Here is a 16,804-nt window from a genome sequence, read left to right as displayed (position 1 = left end):
GTGTAAAACAGGAATGATAATCCCTACATCTCAGAGTTATTTTGAGGCCTAAATGAGATACTACAACTACAGCTCCTAGAAAAGCGTCCAGCACTTACAGTAAGTGTCAGCTGTTGTACTTCCTCCTTGCTTTCCCATATAGAATCCCACTGACTATACCACCGAAGCATCTCTCACCTCTCGGTGCTTCTCGCCATCTCTGTCCCCACTGTCATTCCGCAGACCCTTTTCATCTCTCACCTAAACTATTAAAGCAGCCTTCTAAGTAGTCTTCTGCCCCATATCTTGTGCCAACCACAGTCTACACAGTATTAGTGATCTACAGAAAGCCCAAAGCTGAAGTCACCCCTCGCCCATCTGAAACTCTTCAATGACTCCTCACCACCTAGAGAATTAAGTAAGTTTACAGCAGAGCTTACCAGCTGGCCCTTTGTGACTTGGACCTCACCTGCAATCTGCAACGTCCCCGCACCGCGGGCTTCACACTCTAAAAACACCAAACTGTTATATTCGATTTCTACCATGCTGTCTTGTGCTAATGTCCCCTGCCTAAAACACAGCTCCTCAAACCCTGAAAAAACTCTGCTTGTTTTTTAAGACTCAGCTCAGCACTCCAGGAAGTCTCTCTCATGTCCCCATGCCACAACCTGAGTCAGGTAGCCTGCTCTGGTTTCTGGAAAAAAATTGAGGATGGGAAGCAAATCTTGTGCATTTTTCTATCACTAGTACCTAGACTACTTCAGGGTAGGCAGCAGGTGCTCTTGGATGCTTGCTGACATAAACGAAATGAAAAACTCTAAGGGGCAGGAATTATCATCTTCATTTTATAGATGAACAAGCTAAGTCTCTGTGAGGTTAATTCCCTTTCCCAGCTTCAGAAGGTGTGATCTGAGCCCAAGCCTTCATGATTCCAAAGCTTCTGCATAATGCAGCCCCATCTTCCTGGGACGTTCCTAGTCAGGGACAAAAGCACAAGCAAACTACAAAAGGCAGAACCACCAGAGAGTGTTCATGAACTATGAAATTTATGAGATGGGAGTCAGGCTGGGTAAGTTGACTGGGACCAGGTTATATGAAGCCAGTGGTTCTCAACCCTCCCTGACTTTTAGACTCACCTGGAGAACTTTTATTTTTAAATAACTCCCCAAATATTCTAAAGCACAGATGGGATTGAGAACCACTGTGTCAGGCTTTGAAAACCAGTCAGAGGAGTCAGGCCTTACAGCGGAAGGCAAGCAGAAGGCACTATCAGTCTTTAAACTGAAGAGGCAACGGTTGACTCCAACTCTGGGTGGCATTCATCCCAGTGCTGAGGCAGTGAGGGAACCACATCACACGCCCTCAGTGTTCTCTCATCCCCAGTCTCAGATTACCCAACCAAATGAGGAAGCTACCATCCCATTGTGGTTTCGTTTTTCCACACCAAGGGCCTCCAGGTTTTGGAACCATCCTTCCTTGGGTCTCCACTCTTACCCTCTACACAAGGCAAACAAATTCTTCCCCTGGATGGGGTGTTCCTGCCACTAGGGGGCACTGTGGCTGGTGGGCGGGGGGATGTCAAAGCTGGGTGGGTTCAGTTAATTATCTGGCAGCTTGCTTGCAGGGATTTTCTTTCCTTAGAAAGTTTTGAATTCAAGTCAAAAATCAATTTGTGACTGTGATATTAAGTGAGCCAACCTATGTGTCTCTTTGTATTGCAGGAGAATTAAAACAACAAAAATTCTAGATATTATTTTCTCCTGAAACTCCAAACAAGGTGAGCTTTTAAAAATTTCATTAACATTTACTTTTGTCTACAGAGCCTATACCTCACACTGTGTGTGCTAGTTACTTAGCATGCGACAGGACCCCTGTTCATTGCCTAAAAGGAAAAAAAGACACAAATAATATCATGTGACAACACAATTTTCGAAATATTTTAACTAAAAAAATACATGATTTCTGGAATTTGCTTTAAAAAACTGTCCCAAAAAATACAGGGGAAAAGATAAATAAAAAGATCAACAAAACATTGGTATCTGTAGAAGCCAAGTAGGTGGGGTGTCAAATATTATTCTACTTCTGTATATATTTGAAATTTTCCATAAAAGAAAACCAAAATGTCATTGAGGCATGAGAATGTAGACAAAGCAGTTATTTTCACTTTGGAGAAAAGACAGGTCAGAGAAAGCCACATAGGAGTTGGGCACTATGGTTCTATTATCAATTAAATAACATTTTATCATATAATTAACTATTGGAGGCTTATTACATGCAGGCACTACATTAAGTGGTCCATACACATTCTCTCTGATCCAACATTTCCCAAGGTAATGCCTGTGAAGCATCTCCATCAAGATCTCCTGAGATACCTCTGTTTTTCTTCTGAGATACCTTTTAAATGTATATATTCCTGAGCCTTATCTCAGACTTTATAAAGTAGAATCATTAGGGGTGAAAGCTACACCAAAATAAAGCCCCGAGGCAATTCTGCATTTTAAATGAGTGATTCAGGTGATTTATGGGTACAAATTGGAAAAGCACTCTTCTACTCCTCACAATCACCCTCCAAGGGAGATGCTAACTCCACTTTACAGACAGGCAAGATCAGCGAGGAGACGAGAGCCTCCACTGGTTGATCACGTAGGATATGGTGGAGCTGAATTCAAACCCGGTGCTGGCGCTGTCAGTCTCCAAGGGCTACAGTGCCACGGACGCCAGCCCTCCTCTTTCACAGCCCAGAAGGGGCAAGTAGGAAGGCACGAAATCTCCACGTGTTTATACTAAAGAGGGGAGATGGCGAAGGAGAGTGATAAGGCGGCAGAACATCTCACCTGCTCGTGATCCAGCATGGTCAGTCCTTTCACTCCGGCCAGGATGAGATTCTTGGCGATTTCAGCCCCGAGTCCCTTCATGCCAACAAGAAGCACCCGGGAGGCCCGCAGCCTACAAGGCAGATATTGTCAACGGATGAAAGAGGACGGTGGAAGCTCCCCGAATCATTGAAGAACAAAACAAGACAAAAACAGGGAAATGATCTTGGATTTCATTAACTGCACTTAAGCATCCAGGCCTCAAATCTTGAAAAAGAGACAGGCTCCAATCTATCCTGCTGAGAACAATTCATTCAACAAATATTTATTGAACACCTATTATGCCAGGCCCCCCTCCAAGGTGTGGAAATACAGCAGTGAATAAACAGACACAATTCCTGCCCTCAGAGCTTGTATTTTGTAGAGACAGACAAACAAATAGAGATATATAATATCTCAAAAAGTGTAGAAAATCAAGCATGATATGGATCAGGAATGATGGAGGATGTGACTTTAGTCAGACTGATCGTGAAGGCCTTTCCATGGAGGTGCTGAGCAAAAATCAAAATGAAATGAAGGACATACATACAGATACTTGGGAGAGGAACATTCCAGGTAGAGAAAAAAGCAAGTGCAAAAGCCCCGAGGCAGAGGAGTGCTTGGCATATTTCAGGAGCAGGAAGGCAGAAAGAGCACCTGAAGAGCAGTGAGCAAAGGGAAGAATGGGGGACTTCCCTGGCGGTCCAGTGGTTAAGACTTCACCTTCCAATGCAGGGGGTGCGGGGTTTGATCCCTGGTCAGGGAACTAAGATCCCACATGCCTCCCTGCCAAAACACCAAAACATAAAACAGAAGCAATAATGTAACAAATTCAATAAAGACTTTTAAAATGGTCCACATCAAAAAAATCTTAAAAAAGGGAAGAATGGTAGATGAGGCTGTAGACAGAGTCAGGGGCCACATCATGAAGGCTCTTACAGGCACTGTCAGGATTCTGGATTTTATTCTAAACATGACGGAAAGCCATGCGGTGGGGGCGGGGTTGCGGTTGGAAGGGGAAGAGTGTCACAGTTAAGGTGAGAGAGGATGACGGCTTGGACTAGTGTGACAGCAGAAGAGAAGGGGAGAAGGGGTACTATTTAAGTTATAACACACAAGGTGGCACGAAAGAGGGCGCATCTGGGAAGTGTTTAGCTCATTCTGAGCCTGTAGAGTGACAGAAGATGAGGCTTAAAAAAAAAAAAGGTAGGGCTTCCCTGGTGGCGCAGTGGTTGGGAATCCGCCTGCCAATGCAGGGGACACGGGTTCGAGCCCTGGTCCGAGAAGATCCCACATGCCGCGGAGCAACTAAGCCCATGCGCCGCAACTACTGAGCCTGCGCTCTAGAGCCCACGTGCCGCAACTACTGAAGCCCGCGCACCTAGAGCCCACGCCCCGCAACAAGAGAAGCCACCGCGATGAAAAGCCCGCACGCCGCAACGAAGAGCAGCCCACGCACAGCAACTAGAGAAAGCCCACACACAGCAAGGAAGACCCAATGCAGCCAAAAATAAATAAATTAAATAAATAAATTAAAAAAAAAAAAAAGGTAGTCAGAGAAGTCTGGACTTAACTCTGAGGTCAGCAGAAAGCAGTATAGGTCCACAATACCTTATTCGAAATCCCTTGAACCAGAAGTGTTTCAGAATCAGAATTTTTCATATTTGAAAAAGGAAATAAAGGGAATTCCCTTGGGGTCCAGTGGTTAGAACTCCGTGCTTTCACTGCTGAGGGCCCGGGTTCAATCCCTGGTTGGGGAACTAAGATCCCACAAGCCGCGCAGTAGGCCAAAAAAAGAAAAAAAAAGGAAATAAAGAGTCTGCATCATATATCATGAAAAACCCCATCAGGATCTTAGGCAGCACCCTGTAATCAAACTCATTAATATTTTTGCAGCAAATGTATGATTATTCACACTGAAAAGCATTAGTAAGAACTAAGAATAGTCTCACCTAAATTCAAGTTCTGCTGACCAATGAGTTTGCTCCTAATTTATGAAATGAGTCCATTCTCATCAAGTACCACTACTAAGGAGAACATGCAGAAACTCTTTTCCAAAAATGGTTCTAATAATTATGGACACTTGCATGTCATCAGGCTAGAAGTCTTTAATGGGAATGATGGCTGATAAAATCGAGTCCTGCACTGATTCTTTTTTTTTTTTTTTTTTTTTTTTTTTGACTGCGTTGGGCCTTCATTGCTGCACGCGGGCTTTCTCTAGTTGCGGTGAGCAGGGGTTACTCTTCATCGCGGTGCGCGGGCTTCTCATTGCGGTGGCTTCTCTTGTTCCGGCACTGATTCTTGATGCTAGCAGATTTGGGATTTCCTTCAGTGATATGACCAAAGGGTAAAATAGCGGGGGGTGGGGGGGAGGGAGAGAACATTGACACAGGCATATGTCTGGGGCTCAGCTTCTCCATTATTGCTTTTTTCTACACGGCCCTTCCACTGCCAACCACAGCCTAGCTGACAGGAGCCTTTCAAGTGACAATTCCACTTCACCAGAATAATTGGGCAGAGGGCTTAGGGCATACAAGCAAGGTAAATAAAACAGATGCTAGCAATGAGCAGGTCTCTTATCACAGATTGATAGCATTACACCAGCAGAGGGGAGGAGGAAGGAAGCCACGCAGCCTTCCAGAGTCGCTCCAATCCCTTGAGAATCAGCACATATAATAAATAAGCAATGTTTCCAAAGAGAACATCGTGCACATACCAAACCTGTGACATTAGAAAGGCTGAGCAGCCGTGCATTTAGCTGTACCTTCCAGGTCTCTGCTCTCACTGTTAGCCTGCGAGCCCTCCCTTCACCTGGTCCTAACACTGCTGCGCCTGGAACTCCAGGTTCCACGGTCCCTCTCAGTCTGAGTGACAGTCTTTTCCTGTTTGGCTGCTGTATCTACCTCAAGGATACAGCTAGACCGGCCCCACTCACTTCTGGGAAATCTGTACCCTCAAACGTTACCAATGGCCCCCTCATCTCCAAACCCACTAACTTCTCCTCAGGCTCTGTTTTCCTTGCTGCTCCTTCAGCAACGGGCATGGCCCATCACTAACGCCCTCCAGGTGTGAAGACTTGGGCTTGACTTCTGGCTCTGCCACTTCCTAACTGGGTGACCCGGGCAAACTGCACGACCTCTCTGACCTTCAGTCTATTCATCTGTAAAATGGAGATACCAATTCTGACTTCATGATTTAATCTCCTCGACGACCTGGTCAAACATGTATGCAAAACCACCTGGCATCCTCCCCATCACAGAACAGGTGCTCCATAAAAGTTACTTGAGGGGCTTCCCTGGTGGCGCAGTGGTTGAGAATCTGCCTGCCAATGCAGGGGATGCGGGTTCGAGCCCTGGTCCAGGAAGATCCCACATGCCGCGGAGCAACTCGGCCCGTGAGCCACAATTACTGAGCCTGCGCGTCTGGAGCCTGTGCTCCGCAACGAGAGGCCGCGATAGTGAGAGGCCCGCGCAACGCGATGAAGAGTGACCCCCGCTTGCCACAACTAGAGAAAGCCCTCGCACAGAAACGAAGACCCAACACAGCCATACATACATACATACATACATACAGACATAAAAAGAATGTAAGCAGACAAGAATTTCATTAAAAATATTAAAAAAAAAAAAAAAGTTACTTGAACAACTCTTCAATCCCCACTGCCTTAATTACAAAAGGGCTCAGTGATGGGTTTGATTCTGATTTTCAAAAAATCTGACAGAGGAAAAAAAAACATTAAGCTCGCATTTAAATCCATTCAGTCTTGGCTCCCTCCCATTTTCCCTGCCTTACCTTCCACTACTACCAGGTCATCTCTGTTATTTACCTTGCTTGTATGCCCTAAGCCCTCTGCCCAATTATTCTGGTGAAGTGGAATTGTCACTTGAAAGGCTCCTGTCAGCTAGGCTGTGGTTGGCAGTGGAAGGGCCGTGTAGAAAAAAACAATAACGGAGAAGCTGAGCCCCAGACATATGCCTATGTCAATGTTCTCTCCCTCCTCCCCCCCACCATTTTACCCTTTGGTCATATCACTGAAGGAAATCTCAAATCTGCTAGCATCAAGAATCAGTGCAGGGCTTCCCTGGAGGCACAGTGGTTGAGAGTCTGCCTGCCAATGCAGGGAACACGGGTTCGAGCCCTGGTCTGGGAAGATCCCACATGCCGCAGAGCGGCTGGGCCCGTGAGCCACAATTACTGAGCCTGCGCATCTGGAGCCTGTGCTCCGCAACAAGAGAGGCCACGATAGTGAGAGGCCCGCGCACCGCGACGAAGAGAGGCCCCCGCTTGCCACAACTAGAGAAAGCCCTCGCACAGAAACGAAGACCCAACACAGCCATAAATAAATAAATAAATAATTAATTTAAAAAACAGACAAACAAAAAAAAAAAACCTCAAATATGTGTGCGTGTGTGTCTTTAAAAAAAAAAAAGAATCAGTGCAGGAACAAGAGAAGCTATTTATTCATTCATTCATTCATTCATTTATTTTTAGCTGCGTTGGGTCTTCGCTGCTGTGCACAGGCTTTCTCTAGTTGCAGCGAGCGGGGGCTACTCTTCATCGCGGTGCACAGGCTTCTCGTTGTGGTGGCTTCTCTTGTTGCGGAGCATGGGCTCTAGGCTTCAGTAGTTGTGGCGCGCAGGCTCAGCAGTTGTGGTGCATGGGCTCAGTAGTTGTGGCTCGCGGGCTCTAGAGCGCAGGCTCAGTAGTTGTGGCGCACAGGCTTAGTTGCTCCGCGGCATGTGGGATCTTCCCAGACCTGGGCTCGAACCCATGTCCCCTGCATTGGCAGGCAGATTCTTAACCCCTGCACCACCAGGGAAGCCCCTCAAGTAACTTTTATGGAGCACCTGTTCTATGATGGGGAGGATGCCAGGTGGTTTTGCATACATGTTTGCAAACTGCAAACTTTAAATCACTTTAAACCCTGCAGACTTTAAAACACAACGTTCCACACACCTGAAACGCACCCTGTCTTCCTCTTTCTGCCTAGTCAAGCCTTTCCTCCAGACTTCAAACCCCAACTCGAAGGCTATTTCCTCAAAAAGTCCTTATCACGGCAGACTCAGGCGAGTACCCTCTAAACTCTTCAAGCAACTGCTCCACATAAATGCCTCTGACATAAATCACATGCAGCCCATGGCCTCTCTAGGATCCCTCCATCCTAGAGAGCCCCATAGACTCTGACTGCTCGGGAGGGTTTTGGGGTTCTGTTTGTTTGTTTGTTTTGTTTTGTTTTTGTGGCCATGCCTCGTAGCATGCAAGATCTTAGTTCTCCGACCAGGTATCGAACCCATGCCCCCTGCAGTGGAAGCTTGGAGGCTTAACCACTGGACCGCCAGGGAAGTCCCTTGGGAGGTTTTTTAATTCAACAGCCAACAAACACTGAATATCATGTTTATGTTTTTAATCCTTAACCATTCTAGGGGCCCTGAGATTACTGCTTATTTATGGCTCAATTACATGAAAAGCACTTAAAATAGTACCTGGCACATAGTCAGCATTGAAGGATGTTGGCTATCATTACTCAGACTGTAATGCAGCAATTCCCTTCTTGGAATCAATCCTACAGAAATACTCACGTGGGCACAAAAATCATGTACAATGCTATTCACAGCAGTGTCGTCCACCACTTCCCTCCATCTTCACAGCCACAAAGCCCTACTCTGAGCCACCATTTCTCACCTATAAAACCACAAGAGCCTGACACCTGGCTTCCCTGCTTCCATTCCTGCCCCCCAACAATCCACTGTCCCCATCTCAGGTAGAGAGTTTCTAAACCTGACCACGCCACTCTCCTGCTCAGACCTTTCAATGGTTCCCATGCAAGCTCCTTACCAACAGCCCTGCATACCACTCCTGCCTGTCTCATCCTACTCTCGCCCCTGGTAACTTGCCTACAGCTGGGCTGGCCTTCCTTGATCCCAGAAAGTGCCACATTTGCTCCCACCGTAGGACTCTAGCATTAGCTGTTCTCTCTGCTTCTTCCCCTAACTCTTCACATGACCCATTCTTTAGGTCTCAGCTCAACTGCCCCTCCTTAAAAAAGTCCACACTGGCCACCTAATCCAAAATAGGTCTACATCTTTTCTATCTGGAATTTTGCTACTTGTTTATGTGTTCATTGCTCGTTCCTCCATTATAATGTCAGTAAGCTCCAGAAACCATGGTATCTCTACCATCTATGACTGTGCTTGGGACTTACCACACTGTTACTCCAATTGCTATTGAATTAATAGATACACCAGGACTTCCATGGTGGTGCAGTGATTAAGAATCCGCCTGCCAATGCAGGGGACACGGGTTTGAGACCTGGTCTGGGAAGATCCAACGTGCCGTGGAGCCACTAAGCCCAGGCGCCACAACTACTGAGCCTGCGTTCTAGAGCCCGCGAGCCGCAACTACTGAGCCCATGCGCCGCAACTACTGAGCCTGCGCACCTAGAGCCCGTGCTCTGCAACAAGAGACGCCACTGCGATGAGCAGCCCGCGCTGTAACGAAGAGTAGCCCCCGCTCGCCGCAACTAGAGAAAACCCATACACAGCAATGAAGACCCAACGCAGCCAAAAATAAATAAATAAATAAAATTTATTTTAAAAAAATACACCATGGGGCTTCCCTGGTGGCGCAGTGGTTGAGAGTCTGCCTGCCAATGCAGGGGACACGGGTTCGAGCCCTGGTCTGGGAAGATCCCACATGCCGCGGAGCAACTGGGCCCGTGTGCCACAACTACTTAGCCTGCGCGTCTGGAGCCTGTGCTCCGCAACAAGAGAGGCAGTGATAGTGAGAGGCCCGCGCACCGCGATGAAGAGCGGCCCCCGCTTGCCGCAACTGGAGAAAGCCCTCGCACAGAAACGAAGGCCCAACACACCCAAAAATAAATAAATAAATAAATAAATAAATTTATAAAAAAATTACACTGTGACATACTGGGTATAGAGTCTATCGGTAACAACAGTGACAGTAATTACCAACCACAGAGGGCTAAGTTCCAGGCACTGAGCTAGGTACAGTACATACAGTGCCTCACTGAAACCTTGATTATGGTTCTTCACCGTTTTCCTCTCAGAAAAAAAGCACACATCCTAAATGTTGCATACAATTTCTCTCCCTAAAAGGCCAAGTGGCTCCACAGGCCCCCAAGTAGGCCATCACGTTTCCATAGGAAAGGATCCACGTCTGCCTTGAGAAAGGAAAAAACTGAGGTTCAGAAAAGGTGTCTAAGCTCTCACAGCTAACGGGTGCCCAGAGCTGGGATCCCAAATTCAATTCTAACCAGGATCTGTGATTTTTTTTTTTTCCCTCTCTCAATGTCTCCCCCATGCTGCCTTGCATATAGTAGGTTCTAAATAAATACTTGCTGATTTACTCTCCTCTCTACTTCTGCTGCCATGGGAATACCTTTTCAATTTCTGGGAAGGAACCAGTCTTTACACCACAATCTGAATTCACAATACATACTGTAAGGTAAGTCAAGCCAATGAATTCCACTCATGATTAAAAATTCTGAAGACGACCAAATTCATATTCAAACCACATTGAGAGTCTAATGCGTGAGAGTGAGTCATGCAAAAATCCTGTATAAGATGATTTTGAGTAGGGCGAGCACAACGTCCCCGAGGCCAGAGAGAGCTTTAGCATATTTGAGGAACATAAAGATACAAGCAGCTTGAATGGAGTGAGCCAGGGAGATGCAGGCAAGGTCGGACAAGGCAGGGTAAGAAAGGCAACGGATTTTAAAAGATCTGAGTATACAGGAAATCACTGGAAGGCTTTAAGCAGGACTGCTGTGATCTGTTTTTTAAATTTAAATCAGTTTGGCTGCTGTGTGGAGGATGGATTATAAAGAGTCACACGTGGAACAGGGGAGACCAGGGAGGAACTGTTGAGGTGATCTGAGACGATGGGTGTAGCTTGGACTAAGAAAGGAGAATGAGACAGAGCTTGAAGCAGAGCCTAGAGGAATTCCCAATAGACTGGATGTGGACAGAAAGGACAGAGGCTCCTAGGTTTCTGGTCACTGTGACCAGAAAAATGATGGGGCCACTTGGAAGATCTGACCATTTTCTCCTTCTAAAAATACTCTCTTCTTCACTTAACTAACACTACAGTACTTTTCACTTAAATCTACAATCCTGCTCCATCCAACTGCCCATTCATTTTACTTACTTAAATGTCCTGTCAGAATCCAAGACAGAACTTAAGACTGTTCCTCACCTCAATCTGCTTGGGCAAATCTGCTCCTCCTACAGTCTTCCTTGTCCTTTTGGAGTTTCCACTCATCCCACTGATGCCTACTTTATCTCACTTATCTCAACCTATTTCCTATTTAGTTTCCCTTATTTTGTGGCTGGTGATTTATACTTGTCAAATAATGGTAGCTATAACTTACTGAATGCTTTCTGTGCGTAGACTCTATTCATGCATAATCTCATTTCTTTCTCAATAATCTTATGATGTAGATTCTGTTATTTCCATTTGATAAGCGAGAAAACTGAAGCACAGAGAAGTTAAGAAATGTATCCAAGGTTAGATAACTATGAAGTTCTGGAGCTGAGATTCAAACTCAACTATTAACCACTAAAAAATTGATCCTTATATGAAACAACCAGGATTGGCCTCCAGTACATGCTCAGTCACTTTCATGGCAAGTAGGTGCCTATGGAACCAACTGAAGCGCTGTCTGAACAGCAGCAGTGTAGGGTAATGAGTGCTTGAAAACAGGGAAGTTTTTGGAGCCCCTTTCCTGTAAAGTCAAAACTTCAGTTGAGTCCTTAAAGATTTAGTCACACTCACCCCTCCTTTTTTGCAGATGGGGAACCTAAGGCCAAGAAACTGCTGTGACTCACCCAGGGTCAGAGAGCTAGTTAGCAGAGCTGGGAACTGAACCCAGGTTTCTGGACTTCCTAGGTCTTTGCAGTGTACAATCATTTCATCCACTCAACAAATATCTGAATGTCTACATACTTGCAGGCACTGGGAATTTAATAGAGACCAGTCAAACCCCACATCTTAATTACTGGACATTTATAAAGTGCTTGTCCTCATGGAGCTTATCCTCTACTTCTCTCTTCTCAGTCACCCTCCTTCCTCACTCTTAGATAGGGGATAAATGACCGCTGAGTGGAAGGAGAAAAATTAGACATGGCTTTGTTGTGAAAGTCGGTGCAAAAACTGCTGAAGCACACAGTCTGAGAACATACAGGGCTGCCAGCTTCAACACTCTCCTTTATGTTCATTTGATTGAAAGAATGAGCCTCCCATTGTGGCAAATGAGCTATTGTGGAAATAGCAGTGAACCTGAAGTTAGTGGCTTAGATTCAAGTCCTCCTTCTTCTACGTACTTGGTGTGTGACCTTGGGAGAGGTGGCTCCCTTCCCTGAACCTCATCCACAAAATGGGCTCGGCGCCACAGCAAGAGATGCAAACTCACGTGCTTACAGGGGCCAGGCAATTCTATCAATGAGTGAAGCAGAGCTGCGGGAGACGACGGCCAAGTAGAGAGCCCAGGCTCTGTGTAAAAGAGCCTCGGGACTTCCCCGGCGGTCCAGTGGTTAAGACTCTGCGCTTCCAATGCAGGTGACGCAGGTTCGATCCCTGGTTGGGGAACTAAGATCCCGCATCCTCACGGTGCGGCCAAAAAAAAGAGGCAGCCTCTACTTAGCTCCAACCAATGTGGAGATGTCTGACCTTACTATTTTTCAAAAAACAGAAATCAGAAACTGTGAAATCTCCATATGTGGGGAGGGAGGGGGTTGGTTGGGAGAGAGACAGACACATCTTCCCAACTTCTCATTATAAAAAATTTCACACATACAGAAAAATAGAAAGAACAGTTAACATTTTGCCCTACTGGCTTTACCCATATGCCGACATCACAGCACTTCACACCTTTAACACGCAGCTCCAAAAATATGACATTCTCCTTCATAACCACACTATTAGCACATCTAGAAAATAATTCCCAAATATCATCTAACAGGACTGAAGACTCAAATTTCCCCTATTGCCTAAAAGATGTTTTTTAGGGAAGTTTTCTTTTTGAACCAGGATCCAGTCAGGGTTACACCTTGCATTTGGCTCCACCCTTTACTCTCTTAATCTAGAACAGTCCCTTCGCTTGTTTTTTCCATGACATTGACTTCTGGAAGAGAACCAGGGCAGTCGTCTTGTAAAACGTCCCACATTCTGGACATCTCATCATTACCTCAATGGTGTCCTTTAATTTGTTCCTCTGTTCTGTGAAAACATGATATCTGGGAGGAAAACATCGAAGATGATGCACTGAGGTTCTTATTTCATTACATCAGAAGATACATTATTAAATATTTCTAAGTGAAGTCGATTTCATTCCTTCTGATGCTCAAACTGTCCCAAATTTGGCCAATTCTCTAGATTTTTAAATGCTGGCAACTAATTTCAAAAAAATTAAAACATTGTATGAGAGATACACACCAGTTTTTAACCTCCAGACTGTATGAGTTCCCTTGAAGACCCTTTTTATTATTATTTGTCTCCCTTCCAATTCTCTGACAACCTTGGTCCAACATTATAGAGTCAGAGGCAAAACTGTAGCCAGAATGCAGTCTGTTGATTCCCAGGCTGCTTTCTATTTCACAAGGAACCCCAGTCCCCGAAGTTCTCCTATCCCACTTGGAGTTCCCTTAGAGACAAGTCAATTTGCTTTGTGGAGCCTCCTTCCTTTCTGTACAGAGGAGGAAATCACTGCCTTTCCTTCTCCAAAGAGCTGCTATGAGACTCAGGTGAAAAAGGGACAAGAGAGCACTTTAATCAACTCTGTAAGACTGTATACAAATCTATAGATTCCAAATTATAGCTAACCCCTTCCTACCCTCCCAGGACCCTCAGCCAATCCTTTTTAGGTTCTCCGCTGAGTTCTAGACATCTTCACTTCCTCAGAATAACTCCCACCTCCCAAGAATTCCATACCCCGACTTTGACTTGCCCCTTAGGTCACCTCTCCCTCAGGAGCCTTCCATCCATTCTTTAATGCTCCTCAGATAAATCATTCATTCCTACCCCTCTGACAGCTCCCTCACTAATTCCAGTTTAATCCTCACCAACTTTACCCTACCTCAAACAAAACCACCTGCTGCCCCCAACGCCTGGGATCAACGCTTCTAGTACACTTAGGATCCCCTTCTCAACCCTTCAGGAACCCCTAACATTCCTTCAAACGGCAGTTCCTAAACTCATTCGACACTATGTCTTCAGGCCCATTCTCATCATTTAATCCCCAATCTTCTATTTCAGGTGCCTTCAACCCTCAGACCAGTGCTTGCTAATGCCTCCTACTGCGCCCTCCTCCCCAGTCACAGAAGGCTCCATACACCTGAAATGAGCCTGAAGTAACCCCCACCTCACCCCACCCACCACACACGCTCTCTCACCAAAAAGTTCTAGAAGCTCCCGCCCCTCAAACCTCTTGACCTGCCTGCCTCCCCAACCCTTCGATCAATTAATTCTGCCCTCTGAACTCACGCACATCACATAACTACCCCCCATCACCCAGACCTCATCACTGAACTCAACCACTCACATATTTCTACTTACATGTATAGTAAACAGCTAAAACGTTAAGTCCAAAAGAGAACTGCTGATTCTTCCCCCACCTCAGTCAGTAAAGGCACTTCCATCTTTCCAATTGCTTCGGCCAAAAACCTTGGAGGCAACCTTGAGTTCTGCCTCTCCCACTCCACACATTTAATCCTTCAGCAAAGCCTGTCCCCTCTATCTTCAAATTATATCCAGAATCTACATCTGACCCCTTCCCTAGAGTTCCAAGCCACCATTACTTGCATCTCAAGGAGATGACCGCAGCAGCCTCCTAAGCGGAATCCTTATTTCCACTTCTGCCCACTTCCACCTGTTCTCCACGCAGCAAGAGCGATCCTTTTCAAACACAACTCAGATCGTGTTACTCCTCTGCTCAAAACTCTCCAACAGGTTTCCCAGCACACTTAGAATTCAAAAGCTACCTCCTGGGACTTCCCTGGTGGCGCAGTGGTTAAGAATCCACCTGCCAATGCAGGGGACACGGGTTCGAGCCCTGGTCCGGGAAGATCCCACATGCCGTGGAGAAACTAAGCCCGCGCACCACAACTACTGAGCCCACGTGCCACAACTACTGAAACCTACACGCCTAGAGCCTGTGCTCCGCAACGAGAAGCCACCGCAATGAGAATCCCGCGCACCGCAATCAACAGTAGCCCCCGCTCGCCGCAACTAGAGAAAAGCCCGCGCGCAGCAACAAAGACCCAACGCAGCCAAAAATCAATCAATTAATTAATTTAAAAAAGAAAAAAAAAAGCTACCCCTCATTTGGTTCCAGCCACCCTGTTGCTCTCATCTGCCAAGCATGCTCTGGCCTCTAGGATTTTACACTTGTCCTCTATGCTAGGAAGGTCCTCCCAGATGGCCACACGGCTCTTTCCTTTCATACAGGTCCGAGGCTCAATGTTACCTCTTCAGAGGCCTCCCCTGGACACCCTATCAAAATAGCTCTCCCACCTCACCATCCTTTATTGATCCTCTTTCCCTGCTTTATTTTTTCTCCCTAGCACTTGCATTGTCTAATATTTTATTATTTCTTTATGTGTATTGCCTCCCCCACCGGAACGTAAGCTCCATGTGGGCAAGGAGTCTGCCTAGTTCATTAATACCCGCTCAGCGCCGGTGGCAGGTGCTCAATAAATATCTGATCATATCGACTACCTCTTTCAAAGACCTCATCCCCTCCGAAAATTACTCCCATGCCTAAGGTATCCCCAATCCTGTCCTCTCGGGACACACCCCCAGATCTAGACACAAGCAATCTCTTCCGGTACCTCCAGCCCCCCCAGACTCTCCGAGCCTCTCAGGAACCTCACTTGAAATTACTTGCTCCAAAACTCCTCGAAAAAAACCCTCACTCTTTCAGACTGGCCCACCCCTTAGAGGCCACAAGAATGAATGTAAGCTCGCATCTGTTGGGCTCGCCAGTCTCTCCAGCATCCAGCAGAGAACAGGTTTCCACTACCTATGAATGAATGAACTATGCCCCCCCCCACTTTCATCGTTTCCATGCATTCCTGGCCCCCCCATTCCCTAAGTCCCCAACCCCGATCCAAACGCCACCATCGCTCCCTTCGGGCGTCGAGTTCCTGAGTCTGCATCCTCCGGATCGCTCAGAACTCCCCCAGCTCCCCTTCTAGAGGTCGCCAATTCCTCGGAACGGCCCTCCCACCACCTAGGACGTTCCCGCTTCCCATACCTTCCGAGGAAACATCCCAAATCAACCCCTCCAGTCCTCTCAGGAAGGCGACCACGGCCGGGTACACGATTCCCGCCTTCTCTCTTCAAATTAAACCCTCCGGCTCCCCAGCGCCTCAGGCCAGACCACCCTCCAAACCCTCAGTCCCACAAGCCGCACCGGCCCTGACCGTTTCTGGGCCTCCAATCCCCAGAGACGGATCTGCCGGTCATACTGAGCCGCCTCCTCCTCGCTGATACCGCCGCCCGCCTCCTCCTTCTCCACCATGGCGCCGGCTCTCGGCGCCGGAGCTCTGGTCCTGCTCACGGCAACCGCCCGCCGGCCCCACAAGCCGCCAACCGCCGCGGGCCGCGCGCCCAGGCCGCATCTGCGCCTGCGCCAGGGATCGCGCCTGCTCAGTACCTTCTCCAAGCCCCGCCCGCCCCTGGACCCTGGAACCACGTGGACCACCTTAGCCTCCGAGGTGGGCGGGCATCAGCCAGTCACGTGATGGAGTCTCCTGCCAATCCTGGCCAAAAATCCGCGCGGCTTCTGGCCCCGCAAGGATACCCAAGTGGTCGTTTATGAGGCCTTCAATTCAGTAAGTAAAAAGGAGCGTCTGCCGAAATCCCGGTAACGGGGATGTTGTGAAATACGGTGGCGAGTAAAATAGATAAAATCCTGCCCTCATGGAACTTACGTTCCCTTGAGGAGGGCCCAAAGG

At 47.1% G+C, this 16,804-nt stretch overlaps 1 protein-coding gene across 1 annotated transcript in view; it reads right to left on the bottom strand.

Moving 5' to 3' along the window:
- Positions 1-16,470, bottom strand: part of SAE1 (SUMO1 activating enzyme subunit 1) — a 70,952-nt gene extending 54,482 nt beyond the window's left edge. The window contains exons 1-2 of the mRNA XM_061173451.1: positions 16,271-16,470; positions 2,814-2,925 (exon numbers count right to left, since the gene is read on the bottom strand). Coding sequence (XP_061029434.1) covers positions 2,814-2,925; positions 16,271-16,368 — 210 coding nt within the window. The 5' untranslated portion in view covers positions 16,369-16,470. The remainder of the gene's footprint in view (positions 1-2,813; positions 2,926-16,270) is intronic.
- Between the last annotated feature and the right edge of the window lie 334 nt (positions 16,471-16,804).

The sequence above is a fragment of the Eubalaena glacialis genome, chromosome 18 (genome assembly GCF_028564815.1).
Source record: "Eubalaena glacialis isolate mEubGla1 chromosome 18, mEubGla1.1.hap2.+ XY, whole genome shotgun sequence".
In the NCBI taxonomy this organism is placed as follows: Eukaryota; Metazoa; Chordata; class Mammalia; order Artiodactyla; family Balaenidae; genus Eubalaena; species Eubalaena glacialis.
This window is presented reverse-complemented; position numbering and strand designations above follow the sequence as displayed.